General features: G+C 54.3%; 1 protein-coding gene and 1 long non-coding RNA gene across 2 annotated transcripts in view; both read left to right on the forward strand.

The window, feature by feature from the left end:
• LOC119093472 (protein bark beetle-like) overlaps positions 1 to 24,237 on the forward strand; it is a 59,858-nt gene that overhangs the window by 11,185 nt on the left and 24,436 nt on the right. The window contains 8 exon segments of the mRNA XM_037216426.1: positions 4,076 to 4,181; positions 4,184 to 4,235; positions 17,557 to 17,744; positions 20,675 to 20,873; positions 21,072 to 21,213; positions 22,116 to 22,235; positions 23,271 to 23,378; positions 23,643 to 24,016. Coding sequence (XP_037072321.1) covers positions 4,100 to 4,181; positions 4,184 to 4,235; positions 17,557 to 17,744; positions 20,675 to 20,873; positions 21,072 to 21,213; positions 22,116 to 22,235; positions 23,271 to 23,378; positions 23,643 to 24,016 — 1,265 coding nt within the window. The 5' untranslated portion in view covers positions 4,076 to 4,099.
• Positions 22,745 to 23,652, forward strand: LOC119093749 (uncharacterized). The gene is made up of 3 exons (XR_005093669.1): positions 22,745 to 22,793; positions 23,271 to 23,388; positions 23,643 to 23,652. It is a non-coding gene; the product is annotated as an uncharacterized LOC119093749 (long non-coding RNA).

The following is a 24,237-nucleotide window of genomic DNA, read 5'->3' on the forward strand; positions in this document are numbered from 1 at the left end:
CTTTGATGCCCGACGGCGTGGCCCTCGTGAGGTTATGGGCTTGGATGCCCAACGGTGTGGCGCTCGTAGGTTTTAGTTCCATTGGTACCGGCGATAAAGTGCCTGTTCCGAGACCTCTGAGGGTCAGTCTGCGGTGGAATGAGGAGTGCTTTCCCGAAGGCCAGGCTGCCTTCTGCGGGCGGCAGCAGTGATTGTGGTCATTAGCTGTTGGAAAGATGTTGTTTGGGTGGCATTGCGCGCATTTGGAGACGCGTGTCCAAAAGTGTGCAACAGTCCGTTAGAAAGTGATGCGAGCTTTCAGGCCAAGGTCATTGAAAATACTGAACACTTTTGATGAAAACCCCTTTCTGCGAGAACTAGAATGGCCGACATGCGACTGAACAAATTTTGGCCACTTTAATACACAGAATGCATCGTGATCTAGCTCCATTCATTCGAAAATTGCTCTCAAATGATTAACTTCAGATTGTTATGCTGTCTTTGGTAGGTAGGATGATATTTCCCGGACGCAGTGGGTGAAAATTTTAAGTTTGGAATGCAATGGTTCGTTTCTTGAAAGTTGGATGGCTTAAGGTTTTGCCTGTTTGGCAATGTCCGTCAAAGCAATCGAAGAACTTATACCGATTACCGGTTTAGGTCATGTGGTCAAACTAAGACAAAAGATGAATATGTGTTTATCGGGTAATCGCCACAGTTGACTGAACCATACGCCTCCCTCATTTAACTGAACTGAACTGAAGTAACCTCCCTCATTTGAGGTCGCAGCGCATTGTGTTCTAGACCGGTTTCGCAGTGTGCGACTTTGGCCACTTACCGGCCGATTGTCGGCGAACCCATGGGCCGAACCTGGTAGACATCAGGCAGTGATTCATAGGTGGTGCACTTTCCAATACAGTGTACATCTTGTTTCGCATCACATCACCTTGTTTTTGTTTTCTTGGTTTCTTCGTTTTGGTTTTACATCTTACTGTCTGCTTTGGTTGTAGAGAGCTGGTGCCAGCCATCAGAGACGCCCCTGGATGAGCGGATCCATGGTTAGCAGTCGATTGCGCGTGGTGGACTGCACAAGTTGATTCGCACTCTTGTCGTCATTGTATTGGTCTCCCCTCCGTCAAGTAGCGCTGCTTCGTGTCGCTGCAACACTGCAGCTCGTCGAAATCTAGATAAGATTTCAACCGTTAGTAGAATGGAGAAAGCTGTATTTTGTGGCCTATGGCAACGCATGAGGGAAAATCTCTCCTGATCTGGTAGATTGCATGCAGCTGTCTTCAAATGTAGACAGCACGACTTAACAACGATGCGCCTCGTGACGCTGCAAACGGCACGACTCTAATGTTAATATTTGGGAAGATATCAGTGTACAGGTGGAGTGGCGTCCGGGCTGAGTTGGCCTGGCTCGTGCAAATTTTAATTGCTCATCATTGTTGAAGCTAGACTTGCGCGAGTGACACCGCACTCACGCGCACTCGCTTGGTGTGTGGCATCGCTCCTAACGGCCAAAGTAAGTCACAACTTTGACGATCTGTGTTGACAACCACCAGTGTTGAGACAAAAGGGGCTTTGGTTTCCATTGTTGTTTGCGTTTGGCCAGCTTGTCGATACGCGCGGCGTGATGAAAAGTAGCTGGCTTGACGAACCACACGGGAGCCAGGCAAAGATTCCGCAGTGATCACCAAAAGTATCGCCGGACAATTTGATGCCTCGCGCTGTCCCGTTTACTAATGACAGCCATATGCCGCGGAAGGGCACACAAAAGCGGCCGGACCATCGCTCTGCGCGCGGACCGTGACTGGTGTGTGTTCGCTCGGGCGACCCGGCGCCACCAGACCTGAATCGGACCGTGCCTTTCCGGTCAGATGACCGGCGGCTGCGGAAGCGGCCCATTCGGCCCGCAGCCGCCGCCGCCGCCGGCTGTGATTACACCCACGTCGAGCGGCCGCTTAGTGCTGGGCTGGGTGGCGGTGTGCTGCGTTAGTGGTCGGCGTTAAGTGCTCATGCCACTCAGTGTTGGGGGTAGCACCAAGTGCCTGCTATTATATTGATGGCCTAGGATGTTGCGTTTCTTGGAGACTGAATACTGGCTTCGCCAGGCACTTCCGCTCTTGATTCGAGTGACCTTATTCTGCTCGTCACTCCCCAATGACGAGTACCCCCACAGACCATCACATATCTTAAAAAGCAGCCAGAGCCAGGCGAAAAGCGGCATCGGATAGCTCGCGTGGCACTGCATCGGATAGCTCGCGTCATACTGCAATCGGCCAGCCCGCGTAACGCTGCATCAGACTGATGGCATTTGACACGAGTGCAAGTGACGTTTGATGTGGCAAATCAAAGCCGGCAACAGGATAACGCAGATTGGCATTTGACATTAGTGTAAATGGCGTTTTAGGCAATATACATATATATATATATATATATATATATATATATATATATATATGTATATATATATATATATATATATATATATATATATATATAGACTGATGATATATATATATATATATATATATATATATATAGTAAACCAAGCAACAGGATAACATAGATATATTTTGACCTAGCCTGGCCTTGGATGATCTAATCCCTAAATTGCAGTCTATTGAATCGAACCACATATTGTTAGCATTTGTTCAGAACGGACAAATACAAACGGCACAGCGCCCTTTAATGTGTATGGCAGATTCTGCATGAAACCTCCGCTATCTGTTCCCCGCCTGTGAGTCTGACCGGCATGGCCTAGTCAAAAAGGTCATCACGTGCACATTTGACAGTCTTACGTCAAGTGACACCAATGTACTGTCAGGAAAGTTGCGGGGCTCTGAGGCCTTTAGCACGGTCCAGTCACCTTAGTTCAGTGATCTGGGTGAATCACACTTGTGCCACACACTGTTAGCCAAAATTGCGTGCACGTGACCTCTGTGGTAGCCGCATTAGCCAGCCGAAAAGCCTGTGTGCGGGCGCTCCTGTAAAGGCACTGTCACGCTGGGCGGATACGATCACAGCGCAGCAGCCATGCCGTAAAACGCCGGGACGGTGCTCCACGCGTTCGGCGCTGCTTCCGTCGGATTTGTGACGCACGTTCACCTGCCGCCCCCGGTGACGCCGACAGCTGTGCAGTGCTACAGCTGACAGCTCGGCTGGCAGGCAGACTTGTGTAACTTTGCTGGCGGGTGGACTTGTGTGACTTGACCAACGGGTAGAATTAACGGGTAGAATTGTGCGACTTGGCTAACGGGTAGATGTGTGTGACTTGGCTGGTAGTTAGGCTTATATGACTTGGCTGGCGGGTAAACTTGTGTAAATCGGCTGGAGGGTAGATTTATGTAAATCGACTGGTGGGTAGGCTTGTACCACTTGGCTAGCTGGTAGACTTGTTGCGCGACTTGGCTACCGGGTAGCATCATTGTATAATTCGACTTGCGGGTAGAGTTGCAGCATAACCTGGGTATCGAGCAGACGTGTCGCACAGTTCGGCTGTCTGGCTGATGTGTTGGACAGCTCGGCTGTTGGAAGGACGTATCGCACAGCTTGGCTGTCGGGCTGATGTGTTGGACAGCTCGGCTGTCTGGCTGATGTGTCGCACAACTCGGTTGTCTGGCTGATGTGTTGGACAGCTCGGCTGTTGGACGGACGTATCGCACAGCATGGCTGTCGGGCGGACGGTGGGGGGGGGGGGGGGGGCAGACCGACAGTCAGTTGCTGGGCTGTCGTGAAATTCGGCTTGTTTTCACGGAACGCTGGCGTTGCTTCAATGAGCGCAGATGTTGGCCGGTAGTGACCAGTCGGTGGCCTGTTTTTGGACTTGGACGCCAGATGGCCCATCAGGGCCTGATTTGATGAAGGAATCGGTGTTAAGGTGCTAAACTCAACATATGGTTTACCTAACAACGCCAGCTTGCGCTAGGAGTATAGTTCTTCGAGCGGGAATATTGTCACTATCGGCTTGCCTCCATGATTGAAATGCAACGTTTCCAGCCATCTCCGCCTGGGATATCTACGGCGCTGCCATGAATGGCAGTTGCTTGCCAGCTATGTCTGTTTCGTCTTGACCTGTATACGTTTGACCCGGCAGGGCAAGGACAGAGAACCGGTCGTCATGACGACCACGGTGGATGAGGTGGACGCACTGCCCGGCGCCTCGCTGCGGCTAGTGGACGGCCCGTCGCCCTGGGAGGGCCGGTCCAGGTCTTCCACAAGGACCACTGGCGGTCCGTTTGCACCAACTCCAGAAAGTGAGTTAAGCGCTGCCGGCTGTTAACCACGCTCGCCTCTCGCCAGCCCACGTCTGCCGCCCTGTCCAACGGCCTCGGTCCTGTAAAGAACTTCAGGAGCTGCGCAAAAACCGGATTATGATTTGCGTCTTGTTTTTGTCGTTCGAAACACGCTATCGCTGCGGCCTGCCCGCTTTGACGCTGGTCACATTCCATGCGTTTGGAGGGATGCCAGTGGCTTGAGCATCAGTTTCTTATGACGTCAGCCTGCTGCCTCTGCTTGGTGACGGGTCCCTTGGTGATGGGTATCCATTGACTTTTGCAATATCTGAAACATTCATTGGTAAACAACCTGGGAACTATGTACACTTTTCCGTCATGCGCACACCAGTACGTCATTAGGCATGCTATCAATGGCTGCTATGGATGCATCTTGTAGTACCGTCATCATGTGGCCTGAACACATTAATTTCAGATCAAGAGAATACAATTTTTGTGAAGCCGTCTTCTTATTTGTTAATGCCATTGCTGCTGTTTCGTCACCGGCCCCTTATCCGTTCTAGTGACTCACTCTGGAGCGGGTGGAAGTCGAGGTAATGGGCCTCTGCTCAGCTGTTTACCTGTGGGCTGTTTATGTGTTCCGCCCGTCTGCTCAACTGTCCGCTTGCCTGTCGGTCCGCCTGTCTGCCTGCCCGCCCGCCTGCTTAACCGTCCGCCCGCCTGCTCAACTGTCCGCTTGCCTGTCTGTCCACCTGTCTGCATGCCTGCCCGCCTATCCGCCTGTCTGCATGATTTTCCGCCTGCCTGGCTCTGTTTTTAGCGTTCTGTTGGAAATCTCCGCTTTCGCAGCTGGAACTGGAAGACTTTGGCCGGGGCGATTGTATTGGCCTGGTTTTATATTTGTTATGAAAAAGAGCTTTCGGCAGACCCAGACATCTCCTCTTTCAATTACCAATTCTGGTTTATGGTGGCCGTAGGAACTTATCCGTAACCTGAAATGTGAAGTTGTGCACTTGAAGTGGTTGTTGTCGGATACCTTCGCAATGACGCCACATGGAACGGGCCAGCGAATATCTCCAGATCCGTCTGCGCTCCAAAGCCCCCAAATGCCGTCACGGATCATGACGCATGTCCTGCTGTTGCCGCCCATCACGTCATGGAAGCATACCGAGCATGCTCATCATGGCGGCGCAAATCAAACTATTTGGCTGAGCACAAGAGTGCACAAAGGCCTTTCGTGCTGCTCCTGTATCTGTCCGTGAAAGTCCATGTGCATTACACAACACTCAGTACAATCAGTCTTGATGCAGAAAGCATTTTACAACTCATTTTGGTCGTACACATACCGTGACAGCCTAAGAACGGTAGGCCGCATTTTTCTAAAACAGTCACGATTTGTTGTGACATTTGTTGCAGCTCTGCAGAGAAGCCGAATTTTGACGCCTTTTGAGAAATTGGTGCCTCAAAATTTTGATCGTCAAAATTCTGTCCCGGAGGGTTTGGAGTGCAGCTGCAAAAGATAAACGGACATTCTTAATTCATCCTGCATGAAACTAGGTCAAAACAATCATCCTTGATGAAAGAGGCAAACATGAGTATGTCACGCTTCCTTAAGTTGTGGGACGTGAGTTTCAGTCTGGCTGCTCCGGGTCAGCTGACCTTTGCCCTGGCGTGCTGGTCGGTTCGGCCTGACCTGACGCCGGCCTGGCGTGTACTATTGCCAGAAAACCCAGGGGCGTACCCAGTATTACGGTAGGACCGGGGAAGACAAGCGGCTGGCCTGGAGACTGCTAGTAATGACACAAAATCCGTTTGAAAGCATTGTATCGGTGAGTGTTGCAAAGACAAAAGCCAGGCGTGGACGTACCCACGTCCTAAATGTTGCTGGGACCCATTTCTGTTTCGATGCCACTGAAGACGGCCAAACCACAACAGTAATCTGCCTAATTTGCCCAAACGTTGCTGGGACCCGAACCCTTCTGACCGTCGGTGTTGGTTGCGCCCATGCTGCCAGGGTGTTGCGCGGTTTTTCACGAGAGTGGTTGTTCGACATCGCCACGAAAACGCCCAAGCCACCGAGCTAGGACTAGGCGCTAATCCCTAAGCATCAACTCACGTCTTGAACCTCTCCGCGATGTAAATCGCTCTAACGCGCCTCCAGCCATTTACCCACCAAGCCGTGACCATCAGTGTCCCGGACCGGAGCCGTTTTATCGCCCGTTGCGGCTGGGAACTGTGTGGCCTGGGGCCGTTCACCCCGTGGTGACCTTCCGCCGCCTCTGACCCCGCCTCCCGGAGGTCAGACGACCCTGCTGCACATGACATCCGGGCCTCCTGTCGGCCATCGGCACGCAGGGTCCAGCTCATTGTCCCACCTCACCTGCGGTGACCAGGCCACCTTTATTCCGCAGATCCGCCACCCTCTCACCCCTGCGCCGCCGCCTGGCTGTGTTTACCGGATGGCTGGCGGCCGCCGAGCGTGTGTTGGCGTCCGGAGGGCACGGGTGTTGACTGGCTTGATCGGTTTGTGCGGAGCTGACGACGCGCCGGCCGTGGGGGCCAGGGGCTGTCAGTGGATCAGACTCAAACGGTCCGGGGGAGGGCCGCTGCACACGCTACCGCGCGACGTTTGTCCCGGCATACGTAGCGACGAAATCAGTTTGTGTAACGGAGCGGGCTTCGCCTCCGGCCATTGTTCTCCGGCTGCGTGGGCCCGCATTCTCAGCGAGCTATGAATGGCACATACCTGTTTTTGAACATTGCGATGCTGCATGCCGGAGTTTCAGGTCTCCGAAGTTTTGCGTTCTCAACTGGATTTGACGCAAGGAGTGGCGATGATAGGGCTTTCTGTCATTTCCACATGCAGGTGCCGCTATATGGCATAAAAAATAAAACGGCATAACTGGCAGTATGTCATCAAAAGTAACAATGCTGGCTGGCGCATGATACTAGTACTCGGCATAAATAGCGTGTGTTCGTGCGACCCTTAAGTAATCTCTTAATGGGATTGTTCCACATTTGTGTGGGATTTTGAGCTGAAGTGGCCATCCTAAACCTAAAGATTATGAGGTGCAGTCCACAGCTCTGCCCTTCCTAAGACCCGGTCCATCTAGTGTCTGAACTTCACGCCCGCGAAGACTTGCAGACTTCTTCGTGTGCAGACTTTTTCAAGGTCACCTAGGTATCCATGACGCCATAATAATGTTATTCAATTCCTGCTATGTCATTGACCATGTGGTGATCAAGGCTAATATAAATATTATTGTCGAATCGTTCATATGTTACGTTTGTGAGCGCTATTTCCAGATATGGTATCTGTGGACTGGCTGTCAATCCATGTTCGAGGTACAATTACGCAATCAAACAATGGCGTGTAAAGGAAAATATTTGCTAAATAGATGAATTGTGCTGTCTAGAGCTGTCTTTTCCACTTATAGTAATATCTGCAGTTATGAGTGAGCGCATCTCATTATGTCTGATGTTTACTTCATATTTTCAAATGCGGAACATTCCCTTTAAGACTCGAAGTCGGGAACTAAGGTGCCGTCGAAGTACGGAGACCAGTTCTGGATGTTCGACATTCTCAGAGCGGGGCATGCCGCCCACACCAGTCGAGCTTAGCAAGGGTATGAGATAGTGGTCCGCAGGCCGAGATAGGCTCCTCGCAGGACAGCAGTATTCCCCTTGAAGGCCACCACAGGCCCGTTTGCAGTTCAGTGGGGTTCTCCTTGCTGTTCAGAAGGGGCTTTTTACAGCAGTGTACTATTGAAAGTACAGAAGGGCTTTTGTTACAAGCCAGCCAGAGCCATTCTTGGGAACCAACAAGGGGCCCGCTGGTCATGGCAACGAAGACCGATTATTGCGCCGCTCCTGAAGGCACGACCGCGCTCAGCCCAGGTCCTGTGGTTGGACAATAAAGCGGATGCTATTGGTGTTGACAGCGTATACATATAATCAGAAAGCGTAATGAACGGTCAGGCGAGGGGCAGACAGGAGTGCGGGAAAAACTGAGTCATTTGTTGGCGGATTTAGCAGGGAATGGTTTGGTAAAGGGACCTTAAATATCGTGTACGTATGATCGAATGGTTGGATTTAAGGCAAACAGCGTTATGTATGTTATTTATTTTGATGTGTGTGGATGTGTATGTTATATCGGGTAGACAGGGGGACTTTATACACCCGTGGGGCAAACCATGTATGAACTATCAGGGGAGAAAGAGCATCGGTGGAGTGTCCCGTATCCATTTCTAGAACTCACTGGGCCACTCGAATAATGATGTATCATTTGTTAGCTTTGAGAGGATGTAGAGCAAAAATGTGACGTATGGGAGGCTCAGGGAAAGAAATTGGATTGCTATGTCGGGAACATCACACCTTCTAGGGGTACTCACCGTAAAAACCAACGTCTAATGCACAAAATTCTTTAAATATATGTCCTAGGAGAGGCCAACCTGCAACCAACGCGCATGTATCAGTTCTTAGTTAACGGTGGGACGTGTAAAGAAGGGCTGTCCCAAGGGTTGTGGAGACTGAAGCAGGCTCAAATGGAATCGAAAAGTATCATTGCAGAATGTTGGCGCACACACACACACACACACACACACACACACACACACACACACACACACACACGCACGCACGCACGCACGCACGCACGCACGCACGCACGCACGCACGCACGCACGCACGCACGCACGCACGCACACCAGGACAGCAGCCTGAAGGGCTCGCCACAAAAACGTGGGTCCCTGTCGCACCGGTCTTTGCTGGTGTCATGTCGCTCTTTGCCGGTGTCATGGTGTTTAGCGTGGGCAAAATCGTTAATGCCAAGGAGTGGAGGCCACTTCCCTGTTTACTTCGATTCTGTTCATGGATAATGGGAGTAGCTCCCTCATGTTTCGTAATTGGATGCACGGCTGGTCATGCAGGGGTCATAGCTAGCGTACTATGCGATATGCTGGCTGCTTAAGTTGAAGTGGCGTCTTATTTACTGGACTCGTTAAATATTGTGTACGATGTGTGCACGATGATGTAGATGGGCATGATACTCAGTGTCTACCCTATGCACTGAACCCGAGGCTGATAAGCTATTACCGAATATCATTTGGATTTCGACCAATATTTCGACAAGTAGACATGGTCGTTGCATCACCGAAGCAAACAGAAACATAACACCAACGCACTAAGATCTTGAAGTGCGTGTAGCCTGCATATAGATATTCAACCTGTGCTGTCTTTTGTTCCCAAGCTTGCGGTGAGAATCCTCTCTATTTTCGCCGTAGTTGATTGGTGTTTTCATCCATGTAAAATTTATGAATTACTCCAGAAGTGCATGAATTGATACGTTCAGTAGGGTGCGTGGGTGCAGAAGGACATGGACGCGGAGGGACATGGAATGGACGCGTGGTTTCCTTTTCAGGGACCCACCCCTACTGAAGCCTTTGTAGAACGCCCACGCGTGGGCTGAGTAGCATTGGTCGCGTGCCGATTCGCTTGCAGGCGATGCGTGATCAGACCTGGGTGGGCTGCCCTTAATTGATACCGAGTGGGCCTTGAAACAAAAGGCAATCGTCGAAATGCGTGTGTTGACATTACCTGCGGATGTCGAAACAGCACCGGCTGATGCGACCGGTGACGGAGGGCCCGCGGTGGAGCGACGCCAGTGGCGGATGACGCGATGGGGCCGGTGGGCGACTGTCCGCCGCCGCGGCACACGCAGCACGCTCTCGCTCTCGCGCGGGCGCAGCCGCCCTTCTGTCCTCACTCACCGCGTCCTCGTGAATCCCCGCATCTGGAAGCTCGCCCGTCTCTTCGGGGCGAGCCGGGAACATCAGCCGGGGGCGGGCTTGAGTGCCCCCTGCTGAGAACATCAGCCGGGGGCGGGTTTGAGTGCCCCCTGCTGAGAACATCAGCTGCGGGCGGGTTTGAGTGCCCCCTGCTGAGAACATCAGCCGCGGGCGGGTTTGAGTGCCCCCTGCGGGGAGTCCACACAAACGCCAGCACAGAGCCCAACGAAGCTGTCCTGCAGGGGTGCGAAGTTGTCTCTTGTGAGAGCCCTCCCTGCCCCTTTCCCTGTGCTACTTTGCCAACCACCTGTTGATTTGTGGCCCAATGTTTCTTGCCGTAATACTCAAAGATATAGAGGGCAATGTTTGACACTACACACAACTTACCGTCTCCGACCATAAGCTAGTGACCATGAGAACTGTTCTGTCACCACACAAACTCTTTTGATAAGAAATACCAATGATGTAGGCAATGTGACGTCATATGAGGGATTAAAAAAAGGATTCGTCGAAATAAAATGGATACATTTGTTGACCAACACTCATTCGGGGAGTTTAAGGTTGTCAGACCCTCGTCCCTGGTTTACTGTACACGGGAAACTTGGTGGCTGAGGGCTCTTAGATGGCCGCTGTTTTTTTCAATCACGCATTATTCTCCTTAATCTCATGGACCGAAAATGGTCATTGCTAGCCGAAAGGGCTCTGAACTCAATCAGACCAAAGCGTGGAGCGTTTGGCTGCAGTACAAGTGTTTCATGTACTCATTTAAGCTACTTTTCTTGGCCTTCTTTGTTTGGGCTACTGCATTTGGGCGGTGCCGGCGGCGGCCACTCGGAGCCTGGCACGGCAGGCACGGTGCAAACCACAACGGGTGCTGCGTCGGCACCAAAGGTATGCCGGCCGTGACCCCATCAGGGCCTGCGCGCAGCGCCAGTGCTGCCTCGGCACCAAAGGTATTCCGACCGTGGCTCCATCAGGGTCTGCGCGCAGCGCCAGTGCTGCGTCGGCACCAAAGGCATGCCGGCCGTGACCCCATTAGGGCCTGCGCGCAGCGCCAGTGCTCAGTCTGGCCGTGACCCCATCAGGGCTTGCGCGCAGCGCCAGTGCTGCGTCGGCACCAAAGGTATTCCGGCCGGGGCCCCATCAGGGCCTGCGCGCAGCGCCAGTGCTGCGTCGGCACCAAAGGTATGCCGGCCGGGGTCCCATCAGGGCCTGCGCGCAGCGCCAGTGCTGCCTCGGCACCAAAGGTATGCCGGCCGTGACCCCATCAGGGCCTGCGCGCAGCGCCAGTGCTGCCCTCGGCACCGAAGGTATGCCGGCCGTGACCCCATCAGGGCCTGCGCACAGCGCCAGTGCTGCCTCGGCACCAAGTATGCCGGCCGGGGCCCCATCAGGGCCTGCGCGCATCGCCAGTGCTGCCTCGCACCAAAGGTATGCCGGCCCGTGACCCCATCAGGGCCTGCGCGCAGCGCCAGTGCTTGCCTCGGCACCGAAGGTATGCCGGCCGTGACCCCATCAGGGCCTGCGCGCAGCGCTAGTGCTGCCTCGCGCACCGAAGGTATGCCGGCCGTGACCCCATCAGGGCCTGCGCGCAGCGCCAGTGCTGCCTCGGCACCAAAGGTATGCCGGCCGGGGCCCCATCAGGGCCTGCGCGCAGCGCCAGTGCTGCCTCGGCACCAAAGGTATGCCGGCCGGGGCCCCATCAGGGCCTGTGCGCAGCGCCAGTGCTCAGTCTGGCCGGGGCCCCATCAGGGCCTGCGCGCAGCGCCAGTGCTCAGTCTGGCCGCGACCATAGGGGGAATTCCGATATCGGGATTCACGGTTGTGGTGCTTTTTCTCAACTAAGTAGAAGGTACGTTTTTATCAGCTTGCATATACGAGGTGAGGTAAAAAGGAACCTCTTGTATGCTGGCGGTAGCGTCTCTTGGTAAAAATGACCGCCTAGCCTTAATTAAGTTTTGTTTGGCACCAACTGTTTCCACTAGTTTGTTATCATTTCAGTTTTGCTGTGTTCATGCTTTCCAGGGAATGTCTTACCTTAACTCATTTAAACAAGTCTTCAATTTGACACATACTTCACGAGCATTAAAAAAATGTTGTCCCTTCTTCCCATCAAACTATCTCAAGAGCTTCCATGTGTGTGTTTAATCTGCCGGGTCTTGATCCTTGATCCTTGATCCTTGATCCTTGATCCTTGATCCTTGATCTTGGTCTTGATCTTGATTTGATCTGCTTGGAGCCTTGAAAGGGTACCCTGTTGGCTTACATGCTACCTGAACATTAAATATACCTCTAATGTTGCCTCTTACCCCGAAAATCTTGAGGCAGGGTAATGGGTACAATCGCAAGAGGCTGAGGGAACACATCGATTTGAAATTTTGTCAGCCTTTGCACCTCCTGGCTGGTTTCCATCCAACCCCTCCGTTAATTACAACCTGAACCAGGTCGGAATAGCTTAGAAGACAAGGATGAATGCTCACACTTGTTGGTTCTTATATTCTGATGTAAGAGATAACACTACCTCAATGGTTCGGAGAAAAATCCGCCCAAGTGTGGGTCAACTTCTTATCCCATATTCGGAAGTGCGTAGCACATCATCACAGCTATAAATTTGGGGTATATAAATTTCACATTAATGTGAAAATGGGTATTCCAAATACTTTCTAGGTCAATATTACCGTGCTTAAACTAAAAGAAAGACATAGGTATAGACTGGTTCTTCGTCGAACCAGGTTACAGTTCAATTTGCTATACCGGCATATCAGTGCTATTTCAGGGCTGAAATGCAGATGTTTGATGGCCTTAAATTTGCTTTAAAAATGTGTCAATTCTAAGTCAAAATTAAAACCAAAACCTTGATATGCCAGGCATTCAGCATAAAATGTCGTGAATTCTCAGCTCTAACAACTTTCCTAGTCTACCTGGATGCATACCTATTTGGACACATATAACACCTCTGGATTCAAAACCCTGCTGCATGTCTTCATGAAATTTTTCAGTTACCAATTTCTCAGTACAAGAAACAATAACAATCACTTCTGACATTTCTTCTTCAGAATAGGACGAATGGAGGGGGAAATAACCAACGCGATTTGTAAATGCGTTGCTGCGACCGTTTTGTCGCTATTGGCAAAACCGTGAAGAACCCTCCAAAAGATGCGCAGCTCTCATATGACCAGCGGAAAAACAAATGGTTCGGAGGGCCGTCTATAGAAGGCTCAGCGCTGGTGGCGCCCGTGTTTGATGTCAGTGCCCTGTCCGAGGGCAGCAGACGGCTTCCTGGCTCGCGGCTGCGGTAGCTGGCGCGTCGCGACGACACGGCCGCCCGGCTGCGGCCGTGCTGTGCGGCGCCGGCTGAGGCGGCTGGATCGGCCGCCGGTCATTATCGCGATGACGATCTGTTACCACGCTGCCAGCGCCCAGCAGCCGCCGTGACGCAGCTGGCCCACGACCAGGCCACAAGCCCGCACTGCACGGACGTCGGCCGATAACTCGCGGCCACAAGCAGGCACTGCACGGACGTCAGCCGACAGCTCGCGGCCACAAGCAGACACTGCACGGACGTCAGCCGATAGCTCGCGGCCACAAGCAGACACTGCACGGACGTCAGCCGATAACTCGCGGCCACAAGCAGACACTGCACGGACGTCAGCCGAGAGTTCGCGGCCACAAGCCGACAGGTCGCAGCCGTCGGCCGACAGTTCGCTGCCACAAGCCGGCGGCGCAGGTCCGCTGCAAGTACAGGACACATACGTGCGCGTGCGCCACAGGGACACGAGCGGATGCGATACGACGACGAGCCGCTGACGTCATGAAGCCACGAGTCGACACTACTGAGCTATCGCCGTGCCCTTTACCGCCACCAGACAGCTTGCTTGGCCATCAGCCTGTAGCACGCTGCACGGCCACGTCCCCTAACTTCAGCTCGAAGTAGCCGGTATCGGAGCGGCACCTCCCCGTACTCGGGGTCGCCGTTACCGACCTGGTCCGGTTCCAGTCGGCCTCACTTCCGATGGCGTATTCCGCACCACCATCAGCAGCAGAGCGGTGACCCGAAGAGCAGTCCAAGGCTGTCTAACAGCCCCGGAGCAGCCCAGTCGCTGCCCTCGGGCGCCGCGGTCACGCCGCTCCGCCGCCTCCCCGCCGCCGCCGCCGCCGCACCACTCGGCACGCATGTGAAGCATGACGCGCGCGGCCGGCCGTGTCTCTGGACGCAGTCTGCGTCAGCGGTGCTCGGTAGTCCGTCCAGAGCCGGCGCCGACCGCTGCCGGCCGTGTCTCTAGGCGCAGTCTGCGTCAGCGGTGCTCGGTAGTCCGTCCAGGGCCGGCGCCGACCGCTGCCGACCGGGACGACAGGCGCCGCCTCGGCTGAGACTTCGGTGTCAGACGTGCGAGCAACAGTGCAGCACTCGCTGCGTGTTGGCGTGCGCTTGTTGGCATGCCCTACTGGGCAGCGCTTTTTGACGCGAAGCATGCCGTGACTAAACGTTCCGAATGTTTGTTGAGCAGTGTAGCGCACCAGATTACTGCCATGAGGAGCACGCTCATCAGGCAAACATTCATGATGAATCTGATCGGGAAGGCGGGCTCCACTGGCACTACCCAGCACCAAGGCAATACAAACATAAAAACAACCTAGCACCACCGGCACTACCCCCCCCCCCCCCCTCCCTCCCCCCAGCATGGCCTCGTTACCGTCGCTCCGATGTATATTACCAATAACATCCCTGGAGCATTTTGATTCATGGGGCAGGTGAGTTAATGAAGAACGTGATAATCGTCACGAGGATTATACCAAAATCAGAGCGGTTGCAGCCATCCGACCCTGGAAACCGAGGCAAATAGCTTTTATGAGTTATTTGGATGGCCCGTTTGTCGCAAGTTGAGCAAATTCATTTCTTCAGTTCTAAGTGTGGGATAATCTGCTGAGGCTGATAATGCTTGTTCACATTTTGAGCCAATGCATTCCACGTATTATCCACAGTCACATGTTCCACGTATTATGTACGGCATCACTAACTGTAGTCCGCGCGATCTCAAAACCCGGAAGGACATGCGGCAAAGTCCCGAAAAGATATATTTATCAGCTACAAATAAGGGCATAATGACGTTAACATAAAAGCAGGGACATCACGCTATGGCACAAAGACGAATGATGACATCAGCTGAAAACTAGTTACCGGGAAATTACAACAAATGATGATTAATGGAATTTCGATACTGATGCATTTGTCACAAGTTAACAGCAGAAAACGATCGCAATTGAGGCGCAGCGTACAGCAAACCATTTCCCCAAAGCTAAAACGCCGCTGCTCACCGGCCCTTCGGCAAGGACCCGCTGCAGCTATAGCATGAATAGCTTTGTTGAAAAAATTGCTCGTCTATCATATTGATCAGGCCTGACTGTTTCAGTGGACCAAATAGAAAATTTGGAATTATTCACGTTTTCGTGACTGTCCAGTGTAGTGCTAGAAAAAAACTTAGAGGGGCCTGGATATTTATCTCATTAAACTTGGAAACACGACTGTGTGTCTGATCTGTGACTTATATAACCCAGTCTTTCTCGGCTAAGACTCCAGGGCGCGATATTCTACCCTGGGTTTCAAAAACGATATTGATGGTTTCTGGGTTGATTACTGGGTTCAAATGGGTCCGGCAGTGGTATTTGTTCAGCTCGGTGAGTGATTTCTAGACAAGCGCGTTCCCTTGCGATAGGTCTGTGTACCGAGCTCATTGTTTTACATCTTTACTCACCTCTGTTTGCAAACATCTGGCACCAATCCTTGATAATGCCACCGGACCGGTGGGCCCATGTTTTGCGCTCGAGCACGCGGGACCGGCTGCGCGCGTCGACCCACACTTTTACTAGCGCGGTCGTCTGTTTCCTTCTTCGCCAGATGGTATTGGCCTCGTGGCGCTGCGAGCCAGCGTCGCCGAGATCGGTTGGCGGCTTCGACTTGTGTTCCTCCGTTTGTTGCAATCTCTAGTTTTAACATTGTCTTTGTAAATCGCATGGAAATGCCAAGCTGTCGTAATTTCGGAGAGTTGTGGGAAGGCGTGTGAGAAAAACTGTTTTTCATGTAAATACCTGGACTTGCAACTAAAACAGCATGACACTACGTTTCATGGCCGCAAAGAAGGCGGTCAAAGACGTGAGAGGCTGGACCTGGTCGGAACTTCAGAATTACCCATTTTTTGTGATTTCACGTTAAGTTCAGCTTAGCCTGCGGTCTGGCTCGTAACAAGTCGCCACGTACGCCCATTAGATGCTCTGCTTTCTCGTGCGATACCGGCCCCTGCTCGCCACAGTTACATATCTGTGTTTGTCCCGTAACTTTTCGTATTTTCTTTCTATGTTGCACGCGCGACGTGGTAAGTTTTGCAACGTCATATTCCTTCCGCTGTTTTATGCTTAGTGGGCGATTCCCACCGGCTCTTTACCATTGGGACACGGGGGCATAACCGCATATCTGAGATGGGGGAGGGGGGAATCAGGGTTGAATGGATGGCACGGGTCTGGCGGTGAGACAGCTTGACCCTAAAGTGACTTGTTAAATGGGGAAACATAGGAAAGATGCCTTGTACGGGCAAAATTGGACCGGGCAAAATTCCTTTTATTAAGATTAGGGGATGAATCTTCCAGGTGGTTACACTCATGTTAGGACCGGTGGTTTGCTTTATGGAAGTGACGAACATGATCTGTGTAACTGAATATGTAATGCTGATCAATTTATGCTACCGGACCTGCTCAATTCTATGCAAATGGCATATTCCGCTTTCGCTGGTTGAATTGTTTTGTACATTGTGTGTGATGAAAACCCGCGTCAAAGTCTTTTATCCCGTCATCTTTTATGCATGAGTGATGTAACAAACGCCGTTTTCACGAATGCTCAGTTGTGGGTACGGATTTTAATGCCGTGTGATGCGTAGTAAGTCCGTGTCCGCTTGTTGTTTGCAGCCCGTTTGTAGACCCTGCCGACTCCACCCTCCAATGTGCACTGCGCCGACCCTAGCCCGGCTAAATGCCCTGCTCATTTCGTGTTCCCACTGGAGACCTCCGCTGACCCTGAGCCCAGTAGTTGTCTGCAGACCCAGCCCGCCTGCAGACTCGGCCTACCTGCTGACCCTGCCGTGTCATCCACTCCGCTCTCATTACTCATCGTCTTATCCTTCACCTCCACCCGCCCCCGTTTACCTAGGGCAAGTAGCATGCATCAGCCATGTGCGGGCCTGAGTGTCTCCCTGGCGGAAGCCCCGCCCGAGCGCCCGTGCAGACCCAGGTTCTCGATAGCGGAGCACTCCCGGATGCCTGCAGTTGCCTCACCGCTCCTGACTCTTCTTCATTCGATGCCCCTGAACTGGCTATTGCTGACCCAACTGACGCCGATCTCGATCGAGCCAAACCAGACCTATGGTGTGTGGCGGTGTTAACCGTGCGATCTCAGCCGCCAGCTGGGCGGCCGCCGATAACCGTGCGACCCCGGCCTCCAGCTGGACTGTTAACCGTGCGACCCCGGCCTCCAGCTGGACTGTTAACCGTGCGACCTCGGCCGCCAGCTGGACGGCCGCCGACTCCAGAGTAGCGTGCCGCCAGCTGGGTCTCACCGGCGGACACTACGCCGACTGGTACCCCTGGCTCAACGGCACGCGACGACTGCTGTACGAGCGGCCCGGCTGCGACGGCTCGGAGGCGCGCGTCCAGGACTGCCGCTGGAGCAGCCGCGCCATGGGCGCCGGCATCTGCGGTACGTCACGGACACCACCTGTACACGGCTGGGGTCGACTGCGCACGGCTGGGGTCGGCTGCACACGGCTGGGGGTCGGCTGCACACGGCTGGGGTCGGCTGTGCACGGCTGGGGTCGGCTGCACACGGCTGGGGTCGGCTGCACACGGCTGGGGTCGGCTGTGCACGGCTGGGGTCGGCTGCGCACGGCTGGGGTCGGCTGCACACGGCTGTGGTCGGCTGCACACGGCTGGGGTCAGCTGCACACGGCTGTGGTCGGCTGCACACGGCTGGGGGTCGGCTGTGCACGGCAGGGGCCGGCTGTGCACGGCTGGGGTCGGTTGTGCATGGCTGGGGTCGTCTGCACACGGCTGGGGTCGGCTGTGTACGGCTGAGTTCGCCTACAGACGGCTGGGGTCGGCTGTGCACGGCTGGGGTCGGCTGTGTACGTCTGGAGTCGGCTGTACACGCCTGGGGTCGGCTGTGCACGTCTGGGGTCGGCTGCGCACTGCTGAGTTCGCCTACAGACGGCTGGGGTCGCCTGCAGACGGCTGATGTAGTTCGTAGCTAAGGAGCCGGGTCTCTAACTCTTGCGTTCGGCCGCTCGAGTGGTGGGCAGCCAACTAATTCGATACAAAGATTTAGCCAGCATCACATTATAATTGTCACACGGCGCGGGGCGTTTGTTCGACTAAGATTCCACGTAGCATCACGGAACCCCAACAAAGGCAGGATCTATGGGGTATGACGTCATGAATGACGTCGTCGTCTTGCCGTCCGGGCAGCTGTGAACGCATGCTTTGTTGTTGGGCATGCGCATGAGGTTGCCTGTAGGGCGCAGCCAGAGCTTTGGCAGGGAGGGGGGAAGCAGGGTTGACAAAGGGCCCGCTGATGGTAAAAGGGCCCCTAAAAAATCGCTGGATATGGCTTGTTTGGTAATGGTGGCATGTTTTTCTTAAAAAAGCATGCGTTAAGTGACTGCATGAAATAAATCGCCGGCACCCTTCATTTTACACTGGTATATTGGACTCTTTTTAAACCGATAAAACTCAAAAACTTAATCAAAATTTGTATCTTAGTTGTACAGAGATATCAAGGATTCCGTGGTCTCCTTTAGCCGCGCAGCGTCGGCTTCTCGGCCAACGCCAGACCGTGGCGAACGGGTCGACGAAAATGATGACACATTTGAAAGAAGTACTTTTGAACGCTTCTGGCCACGAATCGCACATCTAAAGATATTCCGGGCGTAATTTAACACGTGTGGTTTTTAGACTGATGACAAAAACGCGTTGGTCTTTATAGCACCGCGAAGTGGTCCTGAGATCTGGTGATGTAGCTGGGGGAGAAAAGGTAAAATCTCTATGTTTCGTGTTGCTTTAACTGTTAAGCTGTCCAGAGAAAAAAACTCGAAGTCGTAAAAAAGGTTCGCCCAGTGTAATTTTTGAACTTAACGACTTAATTTTGAGATACCTAGAAACATTATTTTACGATGGTTGTGCCCACGGCGCCCGCCGCCTGGCGTTACATGCAGTAGCCATTGCTGTTCAGTTTTACGAAAACTGCCACCCAAGTCATCACTATCCTTGCTCCCCAAGGTTACGGGCGTGCCATTGGGGCTTTATGACTACTGCTGGGGCTGTATGGCGTCGCCAGCCTCCCACCCTGGCGGGAAGGGCGGACACCGCAGGGAATCGAACCCCGTGCTTGTGGTTCCCAGACCCGCAGAAGTTAACGTAGGCGCGTTAACCTCTACACTATTGTTACCCGGCGCGCAGGCTGAAACCTTCTGATGTTATTTGTTTCACTATTCTATTTTACATGGCACATTACTGTTCCCGGTCAAGGGCTGAGGGGCCATTCTGTCCCATTGCGCTGTGTCTTCCGGCCGTCATTCTGGCGACACGGGGCGGCATCATCTAATTTGTCCGGAGGCCCTTAGAGGGATGTATTTACCACATTGGTCTGCTCCCTGACGAGGGAAGCTTTCTGACCCGCGCAGTTGACCCCGTATCGACGCATGAACCGTCATGATTGCAACAACATCCCTGATCGCCGCAGGTGGTCAAATAATTGGCACATATACTCCAGATGTGCTTAACGGTCCCATGTTGGAAAGCGGATCGAGGGCCCACCGTTAGGTACTGAGGGCCCTGACTGGCACAGCGCTCTTCTATAGCTTCCATGTGAGCGTTCCTCATAAGTTCTAACGTTTCCTTCAATTGTCTGAGGGCCTCGACCAACGCAAGAGACCCTCTGTCATTTGTATTCCCGTCCCGTCCCTGTTGTGCAAATCTTCCCCTGGCCAATTCGAGGCCACTTGTTGACACAGAATACCTTATTAGGCGCTGTGGGCCCCTGAACGATACAGGAGCCCGACCAACGTAAGTCGCAGTTCCGGCCTTGTCCCTGCTTGGGAAACGGGCCCCCAGAGCTCAGACCAACACAGAGCCGATTGTTCGTTGTTCGTGAAAACTGGCCGAAGTAGAGGTCCGGAGCGGCCGGTTTGCGCCGCGCTGCAGCGGCCGGTCTGCGCCTGGCCGGAGCGGCCGGCCTGTGCTGAGCCGGAGGGGCAGGTCTGTGCCGGGCCAGAGCGGCCGGTCTGCGTCGGCCTGGAGCGGCCGGCCTGAGTCGGCCTGGAGCGGCCGGTCTGCCCTGGGTCTGGAGCGGCCGGTCTGCGCCGGGCCGGAGCGGTCGGTCTGAGCCGGGCCGGAGCAACTGGTCTGCCCTGGGTCTGGAGCGGCCGGTCTGCGCCGGGCTGGAGCGGCCGGTCTGCGCCAGGCTGGGGCGGCCGGTCTGCGTTGGGCCGGAGCGGCCGGTCTGCGCCGGGCTGGAGCGGCCGGTCTGCCCTGGGCCTGGAACGGTCGGTCTGCGCCGGGCCGGAGCGGCCGCCGGCTGATGGCTGACGTTGGTCAGATGTGTGGCAGAGCTGACCTCGAGTGTGACCCGCGCAGATGAGCACGCCGACCTGGCGCTGCGCTGTCTGCCGGTGTTCGATGCCAGCCGGCCGGCCTCGCAGTGGCGCGGCGTCCGGTTCGAGCACGCCGCCCACGACAAGATGCTCACCGCCGGCGACACGCTGTACGAGAAGTTCTCCCAGTCGAAGCTCTACCACCTGGAAGTGCTACACCGGGCATGGGGCTCGACAGACAGGTGAGACGGCGGCGACGGCGACGGCCTGGCGTCCGACGGGCTCCTAAGACCCCGCCGATGCTGTGCTGTGTTCACTGGTTCGGGAAGTCGCTGGTTGTCTCTGACCGTCTTCTGGCCGCAGTTAGCCTGTGGCCGGCTCTGGGCGTCGTCTGCTCGCGGTTGTGACGCCGGCTGTGACCCGCTCTCTGCCGCCGTCAGGTGCATGCGGCGATCGAGGAGCGAGGGCGTGCCACCGCAGATGTACGGCGTCACGGTCCGCCACTCGGCCGGCGGCGGCATCAACATCACGGCGCCAGACTCCTTGGTCAACATCAACACTGCACCGTCGAACACAACGCTGGTGCGTGCGGCGGCTGCCTCCAGACTGCGTGTACCTGCGCGGTTGCCATATACACATCACTGAGACCCCCTGAGTGATGTGCTAAGGCTTAGTTTTAATTACTGTTGGCGTGTTGTATTATTCGTGTATGCTGTTCATTAAATTTTGCACTGCCCTGGTACTCAGTTGTGTTTCAGCGTTTCACGTGCCAATTCTTGCAGAGTTCATGATTATGTCTACCCAATTGTTCGTTAGGGTGTAGCCTCGCTCCCATTTTCAAGCGGTTTCCCCCCCAACTGGTGCATTTTCCACAAAGGCCTCGGCGTGTCAAGGTCCATGAAACACATATGTGCCACGTCTGACTGCAGAGTTCTTTTGTCTGCCTGTTGTCAGATTATACGATATGGGTTGGTATGATAATCAAACGAATATCAAACGAAAATATAGTGTCATCTCCTACAAGCTTTGATTAAAACGCCGATACCGTACCAAGGATTTTAACCGTGATTCAAGGCAACAACACATGCTAAAACCTCTCCTTACGGGTAGCCCCTCCTCATTTTGCCACCTAAAGGTTATCAACAAACGGTAACCAAAATTACGGAAAGCGGGCTAACTTGACCGTTGTGACGTTTTTTGGATAAATGCCGTGAGCAATTTTCGGGGTGCATCAACCCCGGCCGCTTGGCGCCTTCCAGCAAGCACCGCAATCTGGACCCGCGTTCGCAAGAGCCCTCCGAAGAGCTACTGGACATTTCTTTTAGCGTGGCGGTAGATGACGAGGCGGGCGTGCTGTTGCAGGCACCGGTATCTACGTCAACACATCCACGGGCCTCGTGCACGTGCACGGCTGCCGGGTGCTGGGGAGCGGCGCCGACGGCCTGCGCCTGGTGCAGCACGACACGCAGACGCCGCGCCGCGAGGTGGACGGCACGGCCGTGGCCGACTTCTGCAGCTCGGGCACCATCGCCCGCCAGATCTTCCCACTCTACACCGTGGCGCAGCAGTTCAAGACCAGCCACCGACCGATCCGGTGCCAGAAGGTGAGGCGGCCTCCGCGTGATGGTGAGCACGGTGTCCTGCGAGCCTGAAGGCCTCACGCCGCTGTCAGTCAGTGCTCTTACTGTGTTAAATAGCCAGGTGACACGTGAAACTGACGGAGTATTACTACGGCCAGCTTCTCCTCGCTCATCTCAGGTGTTGATATCAGAAATGATTTCTGTAGTCATCGGGCCATTAAAGGCCGCTTCGCTTCAGCCTCGGCTCCTGCACGGGCCGTTTAAACAACCAATGCAGCGCTTGGTCTAGTGTAGGAAAGTTTTCATTCTGAGCACTTGATGATCTAAACCCAGAGAAGTGCTCGTGACCGCCCTGCGTGCCGTGCAGGACCCCGGTCGCGCGTGGGCTGGGTCCTGCAGGCCGACACGTGTGCCCGCCGCCCGGCTGAAGTTCGCCGGGGCCATTCCAGCGTTTCAGCTCCCGGATCGGGCTGGTGCTCACCGTGAACTTCCTGTATCTGATGAACGAAGCCAACGACGATGCTGAGATCAGTTTTTTACGACGGGAAGTCGGAGGCGTCTCCACTGCTCGGTAGTTTCAAGGTGCGCCCCTAGGTTCGCTGCGCGTTGCTCGCTGTAATGCCGTCAGCGGTCGGATGTCAGCTGTCAGAACGCCAGACTGTCATGACATTCTTGGTCGGAGATGACCTTAGTTACAGAATGTGTCCAGTTGCGTGCAATGACTGAGTGTATTTGGCCAGATTTATGGGTGTTTTACGTGCTCGTCTGAGGCCTCCACGGCTTGCAGCAATTTCTGGAGCGCTTACCTCTGAAGCCACTATATGTCTGTCGTTGTACGTTTCTCAAATATATTTTGTCATGGGGGCAACGCTTGTTGTGATTTGATTGCTTCTGACGATTCAAAACAGAAGTAAAAAAAACATATGAAAGGATTGCGTGCGACCCGACTTGGCGATTACACAGGACAGGACAGGACAGGACTCAGGACATCATACTCAGCTGAATGCGAGACATCCTCTGCATCACTGCACCAGCCGGCTGACTGTGCGCTGTCGGCAGGTACGCAACGGCAGTCGGCCGCAGAGTCTGGTGACCACCCGCAACCACCTGCTGGTCACCTTCTCCGCCCGCAACCGGACGCAGACGGAGGTGTTCATGGCCGTCACGGCCGGGCTCGGTGAGTTGTCTGTCCCCAGCCGCCGCGTCCCCGGCTGTCCAGCGCCCGCAAACTGCACGCGGAATTGTTGAGGCCGTGAATACAAATAATTATAACGCCGCGAAGACACGCTGCACTGTATTTGCTCTAGTTTTTTCAAACATTTCTCTTTTTGGCGTATTTTTGGTTTTGGGTCTTTTGGTGGCGACTGCGCCATTCCTGCTGAGGCGATGTGATTCCACGTCGCGCATGTTCATGCTTGAATGTCATTTCAGGGAAAACGCAACGATCTGAACGTGTCTAGCTCGGACATCTCTGACAACAATGGACGCGGCATCGCCGTGGAGAACCTGCGCTCGCTCGTGCACGTGCACAGCTCGGTCGTGTCCAACAACTCCCACGTGGCCGGCGTGCACGTGCGGGGCGGTGGCGGCGACGTCAACATCACGTGGTCGCAGATCACCGGCAACAACGGCGACGGCATCAACATCACCTACGCCGGCGGTGCGCAGAACATCTCCTGGTGCGAGATAGCGGACAACAGAGGGCGCGGCCTGTCACTGTGGTACAACGAGACCCGCGAGGTGGTGGCCTTCAGCCAGCAGCTCGTGTTGGCCTATTCTAACTTCTCCGAGGAACTGGCTGCAGGGTGCGTTCGTCGGCAAACTTTTGCCGCGACTCGTTCGTCAACATCAGCGGTAACGTGTTCCGGCGCGCGCGCCAGGACGCCGTGGACCTGTGGACGTGCCAGCGCTCCACGCGGGGTGCGTTGACGCTTCAGATCGGCCACAACCGCTTCCACAACAACGAGAGGGCTGGCGGTCAACATGGCATCCGGTGTCGAACGTGTTCGGTAACATCGAGTACAAC

Source organism: Pollicipes pollicipes, unplaced genomic scaffold (assembly GCF_011947565.3).
Source record: "Pollicipes pollicipes isolate AB1234 unplaced genomic scaffold, Ppol_2.1 Scaffold_4002;HRSCAF=4701_pilon_pilon_pilon, whole genome shotgun sequence".
NCBI lineage: Eukaryota > Metazoa > Arthropoda > Thecostraca > Pollicipedomorpha > Pollicipedidae > Pollicipes > Pollicipes pollicipes.